Source organism: Lactuca serriola, chromosome 5 (genome assembly GCF_051521515.1).
Source record: "Lactuca serriola cultivar US96UC23 chromosome 5, Lser_US96UC23_V15, whole genome shotgun sequence".
In the NCBI taxonomy this organism is placed as follows: Eukaryota; Viridiplantae; Streptophyta; class Magnoliopsida; order Asterales; family Asteraceae; genus Lactuca; species Lactuca serriola.
The window spans coordinates 360,218,761-360,237,900 of NC_136412.1; the positions used below are offsets into that span (position 1 = coordinate 360,218,761).

Here is a 19,140-nt window from a genome sequence, read left to right on the forward strand (position 1 = left end):
ATTTATTTAAATTAACAATTATAATTTTATATAACTAAAACAATATCTTTTAATTAATAATTTATTTAAAATAATTAATTAATAATTTTTGAGTTCTCACTAAAAATATTTAATTATTTTTGTAACTGTGGTTTTCACGGGTTATAAACTAATATATATATATATATATATATATATATATATATATATACACACACAATAGATAGTGAAAACATTTGAACCTAACTCTCTCTCTCTCTCTCTCTCTATATATATATATATATATATATATATATATATATATATATATATATATATATATATATATATATTGAAGTTTACTCATAAACGTTTTATTCAACCTAGCATTAATGGTTATAATAGCTACCCGAAAACAAAACAATTTGGACCCGAAAACAAAACAATTTGGAGGAAGTATATAATTTCTCTAATTAATTTACACTGAAATAATACATATATAATATTGATTGAATTGATATGTTGTTGACACTTGTAGCCAAATGAGCGTCTACAATTGGGAGACGTCTTTCACATTAGAGACTAGAGAGAGTGATTGGGAACCACAGTCTAGTAAACCAACCAGTCAACTTGGCAACCCCCCTTCCGCCTCACTACTCACCATCACTCCGATTCAATTCTCTCACCCTTTCTTATCACACCAGATCCAATCTCAGAAGCTTTAATTTATTTACTCACACTTTCTTAATGTTAATAGTAGATTCGAAAAATCGCGCCGGAAGTTGCTAATTTCTCATTAGAAGTGGTTGCTGCTGGTATATGTGCATGCGATTGGTTCTCGAATCTTCTTTGGTTTCGAGACGTATTTCGGTCTAAAGAGATATCTGGAAGGAGTTTGATCATGGCCGTTGCTCTTGCTCAACCTTACGATGGATTAAAAACGATGCTGCAGTCTGCTGTACAATCTGTTCAATGGACCTACATTATTTTCTGGCAGCTTTGTCCTCAACAACGGTACGGAAATCAGATTTGGTATTTGATATTGTTCTCTGAAATTTCATCTAAGTTGATTGGTTTTGTATTCCGGTCTTCTTCGATGGTGGTTAGGGTTTTAGTATGGGGAGACGGGTACTACAATGGCGCAATAAAGACCAGGAAGACGGTGCAGTCTGTGGAAGTTAGCACGGAGGAGGCGGCTTTGTGTAGAAGCGAACAGCTTAGAGAGCTCTACGATTCATTGGTTGCCGGTGAACAGCAGGCGACGGAGAACCAGCAGCCCACGATACGGCGGCCGGCGGTGGCATTGTTACCGGAGGATCTTACGGAGGCTGAATGGTTCTACCTTGTTTGCGTCTCATTCTCTTTTCCTCCAGGCGTCGGGTACGTCAGTCATTCTATCTACTATTCCTTCACGTTTCACCTAAAAGGCTAAAACTCATGTTAGGGTTGCTTGCTATATTACTCATAAATCATAGTACTTCTTCCCAAAATTTCAGAATCTCAGCTGCAGCTGCTGCCATTGATATTAAATTCTGATTTCTGTTCTTGCATTATCTGGGTTTTTCAGTATCGAATAATAATCAGCCTAAAATAAACCAAATCTATTCCGAATACTTAAATCCTTGACTTTTCTACTTCGGATTGCTTACCCAAGTGACAGGTCGGGTCGGGTCAAGTTGTAAATTGTTTGACCAACATTAATTCAAAATCAGATTTAATTACATTAATTCATAATGTTTGTATATGCATGGTTGTAGATTAGTCGGAGAGGCATATGCAAAGCAGCAACATCTATGGCTCACCGGTGCAAATGAAGTCGATAGTACAGTTTTCACAAGAGCCATCCTTGCCAAGGTACACCGAATAAACTATGCAGTGAAAGTTTGAAAAAGAACGTTATTACGGGATTCTAAAACGTGTTCTGTGATGACAATCTTAATTATGAGAAATATAAAATATATTAATTATAAAAAATAATTTTTATTGAAAATTTTGAGATGCGTTAATTATGAATAATATTTTTTATAAGCAATAATGTATTTCACATTTGAATCTGATAATATTTTTTATAATTAATATATCAATAGTTTATAACCCGTGAAACCATAGTTAAAAACTTAAAAATATTAATTAATTATTTAAATAAAATATTTTAAATAGATTATTAATTAACATATATTCTTTAGTTCTATAAAATTATAATTATCGATTTAAATAAATATAAGACTTTATAATCAGTATTAATTTTATTTTATTGTTATTAATTTAATATAACTACAGTGAGAAATTTAAAATTTGAAATTTGAAATGAAGAATCAATAGGTTGATAAGAGACATAACATTAATTAGGAAATCTAATAGGATGATACATTAAAAAGAAGAACAAACATATTCTTTTATTAGAATAGAAATATATATATACTTTTAGGGTACATATTAGAAAATCTTTATTATTATATTTTTTTAATCTTGTTTGAATTGATAAACACTTTTGTTATTGAAAATGGCAAACTTTATTATCAAAACTACCTAACAAGAGTATACTATAGAGCATTTGGTTTAGTAGTACAGAATGACTCTTCAAATGAGAGGTCATGTATTTAAGTTTTGATAGGAAACATAAGTGATATTTAAAATTAGTTTAGTTTATTGTTTAAAAAAAAACTATAAAGAGCATAAATAGGTTATAAGTTAGTTTTTTAAAAATCAATTTAGACTAGTTTTTTAGGATTTTTTTTTAAAAGTTTTACGAATATACCCTGTAATTAATTATAGAAACATATTCTTATAAATAATTTTTATGTAATTTATTTTTATCTTTCAAACTAGCTTTTTAGCTAATAACTAGTTTTCCATCAAACATAACCTAATAAAACATTCCAATCAGCCCAATTATGATCCTTCCTAATAAATGAAAGTTTTTTTTGCCACTTGTTACATTCTCATTCGAATTATCAAATGTCATTTTGTGGTTATTTTGAATTATTTTTTTCCACATATTATTTTATGAGGTTTTTCTATTTTATTAAATTTCACATAATATTTTAATGTAATAATTGTAATAAATAAAGTAATAAATGGATATCAATTTCATTAATGAACTTACCTTTTAATTTAAATATTCCCAAAATTAAAGCTCATTAGTTTTCTTTTATTTATTTAAATTATTTGTTTAAATTTAAAAGATAAAAAATATTTCCATTATAATAATTTACTAGATGTGAGATCCATATACTACACGAGTTTTTTAAAAATAATAATTTAATATCAATAATTAAACATTAACTATTTAAAAAAATAATATTTTACATTACATAACGTAATCTTTTGGAACATTTATAAAAGAAATCAAATATTCTTTAGAGCATTTATGAGACTTTATTATCAAATTAATAAAATGATTTTTTTTCCTTATAAACTCATTAGAATTTTGTGGAATTTTATTTAAAAAAAAATAGAAATTCCCAAAAAAATGACTTCTAAACCTCCCACAAAATTACATGTGATAAAACTTTTAAGAATTTGACAAGTGTCAAACAAACCTTCATTTATTAGAGAAAATTATTTTTCTTATAAAATCAAAGTTCTCAAATATTTTGACCTTTATATTTAATTTTTTTTTTTCAAATTAACCCATATAATATATGGGTCTCACAACTAGTGGTTTACAAAAATAGAGATATTATTTGATTTAAATTCATACTGAGACATTATATGCGTGTAAAAGGAAATAATAAAAGGTGAAACACATATTTATTCAACATTATTATGTGAATATGATAGCTTGATTAGTATCACCTTTAAAAAAATTAGAGTATGGAAGGATCTACATAGTGACAGTGTAAGCTTTATTTCTAGTTTGTATACAATTTAATTACAATTATCTGAAATTCTTTATATAAAAAATAAAAATTACACAAATAGTAACAAAATCAAATAAAATTATATATGCAAAACAAATATTTAAAGTTATCTTGGAAATTTCGAAAACATTTTATGAAACTTTTAAACTTTAAATAAACAATCATATACACACACTTCATGATATGAAGCTAGATTGATATGATCCTAGCTAGCACAAATGGAAAATCAAGGTAAAAGAATAATCTATGTGAGCCTGTGTTCGGTTCTTTGTGACTCATTCTTATTTGTTGACATTTTGATCATGTTGATGGCTGCTGTTTTGTCTCGGGTTCTTGCACTAGAGTGCTGATATACAGGCAAGTCGAAATTTTCCCTTAAAGTAATAATTATACGTGCATTAATTCTTCAATCTTTTCATTTGTTGCTTAATTAACTTTTAACATCAACTCCACAGACTGTTGTATGCATCCCTCTACTGAATGGAGTCGTTGAACTTGGCACAACTGAAAAGGTTAGATCGATGTATCATGTTAATTTGATAGCCTCGTTAATTTGCTTACATCCACTCTCGTTAAATTGTTACCTAATTCATGAATTCATTGGGATATAAGTATTAATTATTTATAGGTATGAAATAAACTGTTTTTGACCACTCTATGTAAAATTTAATAATTAAAAGCTATATATATATATATATATATATATATATATATATATATATATATATATATATAATCAATAATTTTCATTTAAGAAAATTTTTCCAACCACATTCTAACACTAAAATGGTGTCAAAATGTATTCCATCGCATAGCATCACATATCAAATATAATTAAACAAATAATAAAATAAAAGGGTATATTACGCGAAGTTGAATAAATAAATTGTATAAAGAAAATTTTAAGATGTAAATGTATTGTATAAGTTTGTAAGGCACCAAACGCTGTTCTTTAAAATTATTTTTACACCGTTTTGCTATAACTAAATACCATTTGTGAGGAAATAATATAAAATCAAATGGTGTAAAATTATTTTTACACTATTTTTTATACCGTTATGGTTTTATTTCCATATATATATATATATATATATATATATATATATATATATATATATATATATATATATATATATATATATATTCTGTTTTTTATTTTAGTTTATAGATTTTAAAATTAATTTAATTATATAGTTATATTTTGAATATAATAATTGTTACCTATAATATAATTTCATATGATATTAAATTATTAACTAACTACATATACAAATAATTTATTTGGTTATAAATGTTTAGTATATAATTTGTAAGATTATTGTAATAATAAAGATATAATCAACAATATATTTTCAGAATCCTATTTTAAAATCTTGATGTATTTGTCTCCTTTGTTGTTAGAGATTGGTTTTTTATTGCAATACTACTGTTAAAAAAATATTATTTAAAATATATACTCGTTAGAATTTAGAATATATATATATATATATATATATATATATATATATATATATATATATATATATATATATATATATATATATATTTCGGTATAAAAATAGTGTCAAAAGGCGGATATAATTAACTATTTGCATCAAGTAGATATTACATTATTTTTTGTAAAACGTGGCATATGACATATGAGTTGAAAATGATTTACTTGTTGTTTTACTTATTTTTCAACACCGTAATTGTAAGAAATGATATTGATCGGAACAATTTTACACTAAATTTGATGTAGAAATGAAAATTGATTTCGGATTACACGTTGTGAACATTTAGAGGTTTTTTTGATTATTTTTTTTACCAATAATCAAAGTATTAGGATTTTTTTTGAAAATTACTTTTAAACTAATATATATTATATGATGTAATTTAATATGTATCACTCCCGGTCTTCTTTCTTGTAGTCTTTCTAGGCTCACCATATGTTTTCGTTGTCGTCGTAGAACCCAAAAACAAAAAGCTAACACACAAACATCATTAACTCCATCGATTTTTCCGAAATAATCCATTCACAATTATAAGGTCATCTTTCAATCTCCAAATGAAAAAAGAAGAAATGTTATTTTTTACTTATGTTGATTTTTTAAGCTCGATGGTTCATTCCTTATGATTTTCTAGCCCTTTAGTGGTTGCGTCATGTGAGATTCGTCTTCTGTTGTTAACAACATTATGACCAAAGCCATTAATGTATGGGTTCGAACCATGGTTCGCGCCATTGTTAGGTAATAGGAACATCTGAGTGTTGGAACCATGGTTCGAGTCATGGTTAGGTAATATGAAAATCCACGTGATCACTGATTAGCAATGATTTTCTCATTTCTTCATTTGGAAATTTAAAGATGATCGTAGAGTTGTGAATGGATGATTTTGGAAAGCTGATGGAGTTAATAATGCTTGTGAGTGAGTTTTTTGTTATTGGGTTCAACAACGATGATGAAAACACACAGTGAGCATAGAAAGAGTGCAAGAAAGACGTCAGAAAATGATACGTATCGACTTTAGATCATATAACATACATTAGTTTAAACGCAATCTTAAAAAAATTCTTAATATTTTGGTTATTGGTAAAAAAAATAATGAAAAAACCCCAAAATTTTGATCAAATAATGAAAAAACACCATAAAATTTGGATCAATTAACGAAAAAAGACGAGATAACGACTAAATCTATGTAATTGGCCACTAAAGGTTATTCAGAAATTTTAGCCGGTAATCTGTCTATTTTGTAAGCAAAACTTACTTTGAAATTAAACTGTAAACTGACCTAAAATATTTAGACTTTATTGGAGATTTTTGAATATAATAACGTTGGGTTTGCATTAAAACTCTAAACTTAATTTTATTACAAATTAGGGTTTCTCTATATTGTGGTGGAGAATTTATGTTTATTTAAGAAAAAAAACATGGACCACAAAACTTTAGATCCAGGTACGCCTAGCGTACTAGAGCTGAATCTCCATTTCACTATTAAGCTCTTATGTCGTTAGGCCAAAACACCAAACTTTAGATCGAGGTAAAAAGGGATGTCTTAACGGATAAAGTCTTTGACTTAATCCATTTGCATGCATACAAGAGGGTAAAAACTCAAACCATTTGTCCAAAAGTCATCCAAAGCTCCAAATCTCTTGCATGCATTAATGAGAGTGTCCAAGCTCTCATTTTTATGAATATATGAGCTCAAAACTACAAGAAACTACATTTCAAGGACCTAGAGTATCTCATACTCCATTAGACTAAATCAATCAAAAATATGCACACATAACATGTAAAACATGTATATTTTGTTCATCCAGCATATATATCAAGAATACATATAATAGGCACACATAACATGTAATTTATATTAAATACTTCATATCTATGTGTAAGATGAAAGTAACTATACAGTCACTTGTTAAAGTGATGATTCCAAACTCGGGCATCGCTTCGCTTCTAACAATTCTATTTTCCTTCGACGAAACCTAGTATCATTACCGCTAGATTTTAGTCTAATATTTATAAGGCGTGTTTGGCACAGAGCTTTTGGAAGCGTTTGGGAGCTTCTAGCTTTTAGCTTTTGACAAAACGCTCTAGTTTAAACAAAAAGCTTCGTTTGGCAGTACGAGCGTTTAGCTTTTAGTTTTAACAAAACGCTCCGATTCTAAAAACTACTTCATGTAGCTTTTAACAAAACGCTCCGAAGCTTTTGAAATCAATTTCCATAATTACCCTTAAAAATATATTTATATATTTTTTCTATTTTTAATCAATTGTCCGTTTATGTAATTTCATGTATTTCAAAAGCTTCCAGCTACTTTTGCCAAACATTCATATAACAAATAAAAGCTACAGCTTCCCGCTACCAGCTACCAGCTACACGCTACCAACTAACCGCTACCCGCTTCCAGCCAACAGCTACTTTTGCCAAACACGCCCATAGTGACTATTTATGAGCGATATTGTTTTATAAGTGTTAAATAATACTTTTAGCCATACATGAAACACCGGAGGGCATGACCATTTTGGCATTTAAGCACTTCTGAAATCCAACAACACCATGTGGCCTTTCAAACCAGATTCCCCGCACCGCGGGTAGTTAAAAGATATTATCATAACATTTTGTATATTATATATATATATATATATATATATATATATATATATATATATATATATATATATATATATAAGAGTAAATTACACGAATGGTCCCTATGGTTTAGGGTAATTTACGCGTATGGTCCCTAACTTATTTTTTTAACTCGGAAGGTCCCTACTATTTGTTTTTGTTACGTGCTTGGTCCTTGTCTTACCTAAAAAGACTATTTTGCTCTTGATTTTTTAATTTATTTAAATAAACACACCCCCAACTCTACCCCCTCACCTAACCTTACATACCCCACCATTTTTTCCTATTTAAATAATAGTCTTTTTAGGAAAGACAGGGACCAAGTGCGTAACAAAAACAAATAATAGGGACCAATCGTGTAACAAGACACAAATAACAGGGACCTTCCGAGTTAAAATAATATGTTAGGGATCAAACGCGCAAATTACCGCTAACCATAGGGACCATTCGTGTAATTTACTCTATATATAAGTTCATAATAATGATATTGATCATAAATATAAGCTATACTTAAAGTAGGGTAAGCATAACTTACTTACTAGGAGGTTTGGCTAGAAACCAGACTTTGTGGGGGCAGAACTTCCGAGCCGATAGCTCTTCTTCTCGAAGCCTTCTGGCGCTCCGGGACTTGCCTCTGAGCACTTGGGAAGTACTAGAGGTTGGGAGGGGTTTAGAGAGAAGTTTGAGAGAGAGAAGGGTGAAGATGTGAAGAAATGAGGGTGCCCTCACATCATATTTATAGGGGCTAGTCTGTGCAGTACGCTGGGCATACTCCTCGGTGGGCGTACTCCTTTATGCTACGCGTAAGAGGCTACGCTCCGCGTGCAAGGGGGCAGATGTCGAAATTCGGATGGGGCGACGTGGAGGCTGCTGGACCGCAAATGCGAGACCGTTGGGCGTAAGGCTTAGCTATGCGGGGCGTACATGTGTACCCTCACATCATCCTATTCCGACTTCTAAGTTTTGTAACTTTCGCATACGAGCTCTATTTTTGACGTTCTTTATATCTACACGTAGGTAGCGACGTACTCTATAACTTTCGTTTAGACTCCGTCTGCTAATTTTGACTTTATTTTTAAAGTTATATTTTAACAAGCCTGGACATGTAAAGTCTGTTAAAAATTAATACCTTTGTCATCCGACGTTCGTTTTCGTCTGTATTTATATCGTTGGGTTCTTATAACGAGATCTTTAATTCTCGTTTAGATTGTGTCGGCTAAAAATCAGCTAAAAATCGATCGATCTAAAATTCGAATTCCGGGTTGTGCACTGTTATGCTAAATCTTAGAAAAATCATAGCTTCCTCATACGAAGTCAGATTTGGACGTTCTTTTTATGCATGCTCTCAGTTTAACGTATACTAAGAATTTCGTTTAGATCGATAAGGCTAAAAAGTATTTTATCACAAACTCACTTTTTACGTCACACAACGTCGTGCCGGTTTTGTCGCGAAACTTCAACATGGCGTAAGTTCTTCGTTATAACTCGGATTTCAGCGTTCTTTATATGTACGGAACCCTTGTGACATATACTATAACTTGGTTAATATTATTCATTCTAAATAATCTTCCATCAAAAAGTCGTTTTTGACGCTTATTGTCTTTAAATTGACTAGCCCGAATCTGCGGGCGTTACAAAGATCACCAAAAACAAACTTTCAAGCTTAAAATGCCCACACAATGGATTAGGGTTAGCAAGAGATGATTTCGGAGATGGAGGCTGATAAGGGAAGAGGTCTTGAAGAGATAATGTGTTGGTCATTTTAGTTTCACTATGTCATTTTAAGTAACTGAAACTAACATGTGAGCTAAGGAGCTTCATAATTTGTACTCTAATACATGTACGGGGGTTGTGCGGAGTGCATGCATGTATAAGATCGAATTAGAAGCCGGTTCGACGACTAGTTGGGGGTTTGGGGGCATCGCCCCTGGGTCCGGGGTTTCCAATGGGGCAGCGCCCCTTTGGCGGGATCTAGGGGTAGCGCCCCTAGCGGGGTCCAAGGGACAGAGCCCCTGGCTGGGGTCCCGCTCAAGGTGTTACCTCATTAAATCTGGATTATCATGACTTGCTTCCAAAGCAACTAATGACGACCCAACCCTAATGAAACCCTAATCTTGTTTAATATATAAACAGTTCTTCCTCTTTAGAAGAGGGTTACGATCTTAAACTCTTGGTTTTCATCATACTTTTTACAGAATCCTCTAGCATATTGGCTTACGATTTCTGTTCCTAGAATCGTAAGTGTCCAATTGGATTATCCTAGGCTGAATTTCTTGTAACCTAAGCATATGGTAGAAATATCAGTTCGGAAAGTGATATCATGATCCAAGTTGGTATCCAGATCTCCACCACAAACCCTGAATTTTCTTACATAATGGTGTTTAAATGGGGCTCAAACCCTAAAAATTAGGGTTTGACCCTCATCCACTTACTCCCGACATAAGTTGGAGTACGCCCATTGTACTAGGCACAACACGTGTTTTCACTTAATGAGCCAAGGGACCGATGTTGCAATTAAATTTTATACTAAGGGTATAAATGGAAAATACCTCGATCAAGGTGTTACACCATAGGGCCAACTACATTGTAATTTCTCTCTTATGACGATGTACAACGTCTTCATCCTCGCCATCTCTCACCATGTAGTGGTGAGCCATATGCCGCACCACGGTAATTAGGAATCAATAGATTGCATTACTGATTCCATTCCATTTTTGGGGACACTTTTTATCCCAACTTCTAACCTTCATAACTTCTTCATTTTTACTCGTTTTCGATGTTCTTTTTGTCCACATGAAGGTGGGAACTTACTCTACATGTATGTTAAGTCATTTCTCACTGAATTAATATGGGTCTTAATATGTTAAGTCACAAAGTTGGACCAAAAACATTTACTTGTTTTGGCCATTTCATGTAGTCACGACTTCATGATCTCATCTTTTTCTCACAATTGACCATTTTGCCATTTTGGTCAATAGTTGATTAAAAATAAATTATCTTTAAATTTCAGGTTCTTACAACAAATCTAATATTACCAAAAGGACAAAAATGCCCTTTAACACAAAATAGCATTCTAAAATACATATGCATAAAAGTCTAGATTCTTACATTAAGTTGTTTTAAGATACAAATAGAAAGACAACTTTAAAACTCCAAAGAGTCGAAGATATCAAGCCAATTTTGACTATTGTTCTTCAACTTCTATAGTGTTTATACATCCTCAAATTAACAAAGTGTGTTATTTATTTTGCCAACAAAAATCGGGGTGACATCCTTTCGTTTTGTTTTAAAAATAATCAAGTGTTTCAATCAAATTTTAATATTAAAAACTATCAAAAACATGATAAACAAAAAAGTGAAAAACATGGGAATTATGAGCAAAACAAAAAAAAAACCCAAACAAAAATGTTTGCAAAATGTGAATATTTATGAAAAAAAATATTGACTTTTTCTCTTTCAAATTAATTTGTGTTAAACAGGAAGATCTAATAAAATAAAATGGTAAAATAAAAAATTGGAAAGAAGTTAAAAAATTCTTTAAAAAATAAAAATGAGGTTATAGTGTCTTTTTTAATTATTTTTTTATTATGTAATCGAACCTTAAAAATGAGAGTGTATTTAAACTTTCAAAATTGAAGATATCTAAGGAAGAACGGATAAATAAGATAGTTTAGTTGTTTTTAATGATATTAGTTGATGTAAAAAAAATATGAAGATAACAAGTGTTTGTAAAGTTGTTTATTAAATATATATATATATATATATATATATATATATATATATATATATATATATATATATATATTTTTTTTTTTTTCCTCCTGAATAAATGTTTTGACTATATAATTAGAAGTAGAATGAAACAAAATCTTGATACTAAAAGTCGTCATTTTTATTTGTTATCTGATGTTAGGTGGGAGGAGACCAAAGTATTATTATTATTATTATTATTATTATTATTATTATATAACATGATAAAGCAACTTTAAGTTTCTCAAATAATATGGGTTAATTATAAATGAAAATCATATATAAATATATATATATATATATATATATATATATATATATATATATATATATATATATATATATATATATGGTTAGGTTATTGTGTTATAGCTATCTATTGTGTGTATGTAGGATTGATTCTGGACGAATAATTTTAGTTATTTTAAGAAAATAATTAATGCATATTATATATAAAAGATATAACGAGTATTAATTAAATTCTTCAACATTTAATATGTATTAATTATTTTTCTTAAAATAATTAAAATGATTGGTCTGGAATCAACCGTACATGCACACAATAGATAGTAGAAATATGTGAACGTAACTCTCTCTCTCTCTCTCTCTCTCTCTCTATATATATATATATATATATATATATATATATATATATATATATATATATAGTTAGGTTCAAATGTTTTCACTATCTATTGTGTGCCTGTATGATTGATTCTGGACCAATCATTTTAGTTATTTTAAGAAAGTAATTAATGTTTATTAAATGCTGAAGATGTAATTAATACCTATTATATCTTCAACATGTAATATGCATTAATTACTTTCTTAAAATAACTAAAATGATTGGTCCAGAATTAGTCATACAGGCACACAATAGATAGTGAAAACAAAATAACCTAACCCTATATATATATATATATATATATATATATATATATATATATATATATATATATATATAGGGAAGAGTTATATGGAAAATGAATGATTAGGGCAACACATATTTGAACCAATGAAAACATGACAACACATCACTTCCACAATAACTTCCACAATACATTACTTGTGAAAAAAGAAATGGACACGTGTCATTTGATTATTGGTTCCGGTAGATGTTGCCCTAGTTATTTGTTTTCCATACAACTCATTCCTATATATATATATATATATATATATATATATATATATATATATATATATATATATATATATATATATATATATATTCTAGCTATTTATTGTGTGCATGTATGATGATTTTGGACCAATCATTTTATTTATTATAAGAAAGTAATTAATGCATATTACATGTTGAAGATATAATTAGTATTAATTAAATCTTCATCATTTAATATGTATTTATTATTTTTTTAAAATAACTAAAATGATTAGTTTAGAATCAATCTTATATGGACACAATAAATATTAAAAACATTTGAACCTAAGTCTATATATCTACCCTAATAAATAAAAATGATTTTGCCACATGTCCTTCTCTCATTCAATTTGCCACATGTCATTTTGTCATAATTTAGAGATATATTTATTTTCCACTTGTCATTTATTTCATTTTCCATTTCTAATACATTATTAATTAGTTTCTATAAATTAAACCTACCATAATGATATTAATTTCAAATTTTAAATTTTAAATTTCAATTTCAATTTCAAATAAATTTACAGTTTAAACCTTTGTGTTTAACATTTTGTTGTAATTAACCTGTTTAGTATACGAGTCTAATAACTAAACAATAATTTTAATTTATTTATTTTTTCCATGTTTTTTTTCTCATAATTTTTATTTATTTCAAATTTCAAATTCAAATAAACTTCTTATTTAATCGTTTTTATTTAACATTTTGTTTTAATCAACCCGTATAATATACGGGTTACACAACTAGTATATATATATATATATATATATATATATATATATATATATATATATATATATATATATATATATTTGTCGATTTAACCCTTACATTTTTTTTTCATTTTTCCGGATTAAACCTCAACTTTATATTTTTTGCTAAAAAAAACTTTTCATCTTTGTTATATTGGAATATTTCTTGCATTAGGATCCATAATTCCATAGTAGATGCTTACATCTTCATGGTGGTTTGGAGTAAATCTAGTGAGATAGTCTTGTAAATCTATTGTTTGACGATTGATCAAGAACATTGTAAGTTCATGTAATGATATGGAGAAGTTCAACACAAGATGTGCAACGATTGTTAGTTTAATAAATGGTTGTCTACTTTGAGTTTTTTTTTAAATTATTTTTTATTTTTTATGTTGGTTATGGCTAAGGAAGGGTAAAAGTTAATCTTGTTGGGTTTTTTTATTCTCGGTAGGGAACCATAAGGTTCTATGATAGAAGATAAGAAAGATAATAAGAGAAGATTGATAGCATCCGTTGGCAAGAATAAGAAGTGGGGAGGGGTTCTTCTTCCATCATCGAACCTTATGGCTTCTAATGAGAATAATATCATACCAGTGATTATTACACATCTTGAGTTGAACTTTTCTAGATGATTACATGCGTCTACAATGTTCTTCATCACATACATGATGCCACGTGGAAGAGAAATTTATGCAATCTTCAAGCAATGTACTTACAACACAATCTCTTTAGATTTACTTAAAACCATCATAAAGTTGGGAGTATATGCAATGTAATTATGGAACCGAATGCAATAAAACTTTGAAGATAACGAAAGTGTAAGGATTTTTCTAGAAAAAAAATAAAGTTGAGGTTTAATCCAAAGAAATGTAGGGCTCGAAAATAAAATAAAAATGTAAGTAATAAATTAAAAAAAATAAAAATTATAAGGGCTAAATAAAAAAAGTAGAAAAAAAGTAAGGACTTTTTCAGAAAAATAAAATAAAATTTTGGTTTAAAGTGAAAAAAACCTCTTGATTATCCCAAAAATATTAAAATATTATGGTGAATGGACGGGTAAAATCATCAAAGTATCTTGCATGTTATATATATATATATATATATATATATATATATATATATATATATATATATATATATATATATATATATATATATATATATATATAGGTTCAGGTTCATTTGAGACCATTTTAATTTTGTGAGACCGTGAGACCAAATCTAAAAATAATTTTAAAATGCAAAATAAATGGAAAAATCCAAAAATTCTTTTTTTAAATGTTATTTTCGGAACTTGAATTAACTAAAAAAATATAAAAAAAATAAAAAAAATCCGTGTTTTTTTTTTTGAAAAATACGTGAAATATTCTAAATAGAATATTTCACTGACATATTCTAAAAAATAATTTTAAAATGCAAAATAAATGGAAAAATCTAAAAATTCTTTTTTTAAATATTATTTTCGGAACTTGAATTAACTAAAAAAAATAGAAAAAAAATTAAAAAAAATAAAAAAAAAATTCTATTTTTTTGAAAAATACGTGAAATATTCTAAATAGAATATTACACTGTACATATTCTAAAAATAATTTTAAAATGCAAAATAAATGGAAAAATCAAAAAATTCTTTCTTTAAATATTATTTTCGGAACATGAATTAACTAAAAAAAATAAAAAAAATAAAAATAAATAAAAAATAAATAAACAAATGCGTCTCACGGTCTCACAAAATATAAGTGGTCTCAAATGAACCTAACCCTATATATATATATATATATATATATATATATATATATATATATATATATATATATATATATATATATATATATATATATATATATATATATATATATATATATATATATATATATATATATATATATCAGTAGTATATTTTCTAAATAAAACGATCATAGAATTTGACGATTTTCAGCTACTTTATGTATTTGTTTAATAATAAATTGCAAAATTTTAATTAGTTAATTATCAAGTAGGTCCAAGTTATTTATTTATAAATTTACTTTAATAAATAAAAATTATTTTTATCAATTGTTACATTCTCATGCATTTTATTTCTACTTGTCATTTTAAGGTAATTTTTAATTTTCTTAATTGACTATTCTAATTTTTAAGTTATAGAAAGTAATTAATGTGTCATTAATTTGTTTACTTATATTTTCAAAATTTTAATATATTTCTTTTAAAGTTCATTGTCATTTTAGACAAACATAGTCTACATAGGAAAAGTAAACAAATATTTTTGTTTTTCATTGGTAAAACTAAAAAATATGGTTAAACCACAAATATGGCCAACATATAATTATTTCGCTGTAGTTTGTTTTTTTAGTATAAATTAATTTATTTATTATTTTGTTTGTATTTATTTTGAAATGTTACTTTAAAAAATACTTAATGTTTACACATTGATATTTAATATTTTCTGAAAAATTAAATACTCAATAATTATATCTTAATATATAATTTTTTTAATCAACCGGTATAGTACACGGGTCTAACACCTAATGCATGTATGTATATGTAGGTGGAGGAGGGTGTCGACTTGATTGAACACGTGAAACATTTCTTCAAGGTCGAAAATGACAAGTCAATTATCCCGCGTCCTAGACCCGCCCTTTCCGCCCATTCTTCCAACACCAATACTCTTTCCACTCGTCAATTCAAACCTTTAAACAACCGGTATTTAATGGATGCATACGCCGATGATGATAATGAGGATGAAGAAGATGATGATGACGACGATGAGGAAGAAGAAGAAAATGAGTCGGATTTTGAGGCAGAAACGGATCATATTTCTATTGTTGAAGAACCTCATGACGAAGATAGCATCGTGATGGAGGCGAATGAACTACTGCAACTTGATATGTCTACAGATATTAGGTTCGGATCATCCATTGACGATTCGATTAACTTGGACTCTCATTTTGATCACTTGTTACCAACCAGTCAAGATCATGATTCATGTAGAGCTGACTCACATCCACATGCTCTGGAGCTGCACAACCCATCCACTATTCATTTACAAGGATCACGAGGTATATATAATATATGCATGATAGAATAAATTTTTTAGATTAATTAAATACCAAAACGACCTGAAAATAAATATCATCAATCATTTTCTATATACATCAAAAAAAATTTATAATCTTAATAGATTTTTATGCAGTATATTAGTAAATTATTATTTGAAAATCATCAACTTTGTTTAATATTACTTTGATTAAGAGAAGTTACATATCGCGTTTACAACTTCTCTGTCTTTTCTTAAACATAATACATCACAATTCAAATTTTTATAGTGATGTTATTGAGTTTATTAAAGTTTCTTATAACTGTTTTTTATTAAAAGGGATATTCTAGATTTTGTAGGCATTCAATTGTTTTCCATTGTAACCATGCCACCAACTTCTGGTTAACTTCACCAATCACCCATATGATAAAAGTTCGTATCATTTGATAACTCAAAACCTAGCAAAACACTTTACAAATATATGTATAATTACCAAAACACGAAAGTGATATTATACAGTAATTGTAAACCGATTCTTTTTGCTCCCTTGAAGGTTAAGTATATGATTGATTCTAAACCCCAGAAAATATTTTTGTGAAGTTGTGTGTAACTTAGATTTTATATCTTTATCCAAAAAAATAATATTATTATTATACTCCACAGTCCAATAATACTACATTTTAAAGTAGCCAACCCCTTTAATATAGTATAAAATAGGTTGTCTTTTAATACAACATAAAATATGACGATTTGGTTATTTTTTCTTTTTTTTTTTACTAAAAAGTACATCATCTTTTTTTTATGGCTCATTCTACAAAATGTCATCATTACATAATATGTTAGGTTTGTCCATTGGATATATTTTACTCAAATGTTGTGCGTATATATATTTGTTGAAACAGAATTAGCACAGGAGGACAGTCATTACTCCCGTACAGTTTCAACCATTCTCCACAAACAAACAAGTCAACTGAGTCAATGGCACGACTCACACTCAGCATCACGCCACAACTCACTATACACGTCCACCCAATCATCCTTCACCGCCTGGGTATCAAATCACCATCATCACACGGTGGCGGAGACTAGATCTAACTCACAGTCGCTCCTAAAGTACATCATCTTCACCGTACCTTTCCTCCACTCCAACAACAACAACAACAACAAGTCCACCGAAGGTGACGCCTCGGAGTCCGTCGCATCTCGTATACGGAAAACGACATCGCATGAAGAGCTCAGTGCCAACCACGTCCTCGCAGAGCGACGTCGCAGAGAGAAGCTAAACGAGCGGTTCATGGTTCTTCGATCGCTGGTACCATTGGTTACTAAAATGGACAAGGCGTCGATCCTTGGTGACACCATCGAGTACGTGAAGCAGCTTCGTAAGAAGATTCAAGATCTGGAAGCACGTGATCATCGTCAGGACACGTTGGATACGTCAAAGAGGAAGATCCAAGTAGTAGACACCGGAAGTATTGGTGGCGGAAGGAAGGCGGCGAGGTCGGTGCAGGTGGAGGTGTCGATAATCGAGAGTGATGCATTGGTAGAGCTGCAGTGTCCGCATAGAGAAGGGCTGTTGCTGGATGTCATGAAAAAGCTAAGGGAACTTGGAGTGGAGATCACAACCGTTCAATCTTGTATGAACGAAGGAACGTGTACGGCTGAGATGAGAGCCAAGGTATTTTTGTCCTTTGCCTTATATTTATTTTCCTTAATAACTTTTATTTGGATTTTAATTTTAGGTGAAGGTGAACGGCAATAACGGAAAGAAAATTAGTATAATGCAAGTGAAGAAAGCCATTAATAAGATAATATCTCCGTTGCTACTCACACAATGACTATACATATGTTGTTCGTGTATGTTTAGGTAAACCGAAATATGTTACTTTTGTATTTATAGTACTTAATGATAGTTTTATGGACAAAATTGCAAAAATAGTCCTTGTGGTTGTCAAATTATGTAGTTTTGGTACAAAAATGTTTTCTAATGCAAAAGTTGTCTAATTTTGGATCTTTTTAGTGATTTTGGTTTCTACACACTTAAAATGACATTCATGCCCTTGCAATTTTTTTCAATTTTTATAATTGTTATGATATTTAATTTATTATTAAAAAGTTGGTTCCCCACCACTCACCTTTTTATCTGCTAACCCTTCATCCCTAGATTCCATTTGTTTTTTCTTTACAATCACCACCTCCCTCCACCCCACTCTTCCACCTACTGGAAAACACATCCCTTTGGTGAAAAGCTATGGGTCATCGAAGAAAAGCCCATCACGAGAACCTCTGGCCTCTACGGTCTTCTTCGACCACTATCCACCACTAGCTTTCCTACCACCGACGCAACCCTCATCTGTCTGGCGGTGGTAATTCTTGTCGGAAAAACGTACTCGACAGACTTCGTTTGGTTCTCCACATTAGCATCGTCCCTGTAATCGTCCTATCCATTTCTTCTTTTTTTTTTCTCTTCCCCCTTTCTCTTTCTCTTTTATTTTTGAAAACCCCCGATTCAG

At 29.3% G+C, this 19,140-nt stretch overlaps 1 protein-coding gene across 1 annotated transcript; it reads left to right on the forward strand.

Annotated features, from left to right (window-relative positions):
• Window positions 1-478: 478 nt before the first annotated feature.
• On the forward strand, window positions 479-18,640 carry TT8 (basic helix-loop-helix (bHLH) DNA-binding superfamily protein). The gene is made up of 8 exons (XM_079004075.1): window positions 479-972; window positions 1,066-1,338; window positions 1,716-1,812; window positions 4,164-4,178; window positions 4,277-4,333; window positions 16,139-16,649; window positions 17,530-18,305; window positions 18,370-18,640. The coding sequence occupies exons 1-8, from the start codon at window positions 860-862 to the stop codon at window positions 18,463-18,465; spliced, it is 1,938 nt and encodes a 645-aa protein (XP_078860201.1). The 5' UTR covers window positions 479-859; the 3' UTR covers window positions 18,466-18,640.
• The last annotated feature ends 500 nt before the right edge of the window (window positions 18,641-19,140 follow it).

Bases quoted from the DNA above. Each gene is read 5' to 3' on its own strand.
- TT8 (XM_079004075.1), top strand. From the start codon at position 860: ATGGCCGTTGCTCTTGCTCAACCTTACGATGGATTAAAAACGATGCTG. The intron at 973-1,065 runs GTACGGAAATCA...GATGGTGGTTAG, and splicing joins CAGCTTTGTCCTCAACAACG to GGTTTTAGTATGGGGAGACG. The intron at 18,306-18,369 runs GTATTTTTGTCC...TTTTAATTTTAG, and splicing joins CGGCTGAGATGAGAGCCAAG to GTGAAGGTGAACGGCAATAA.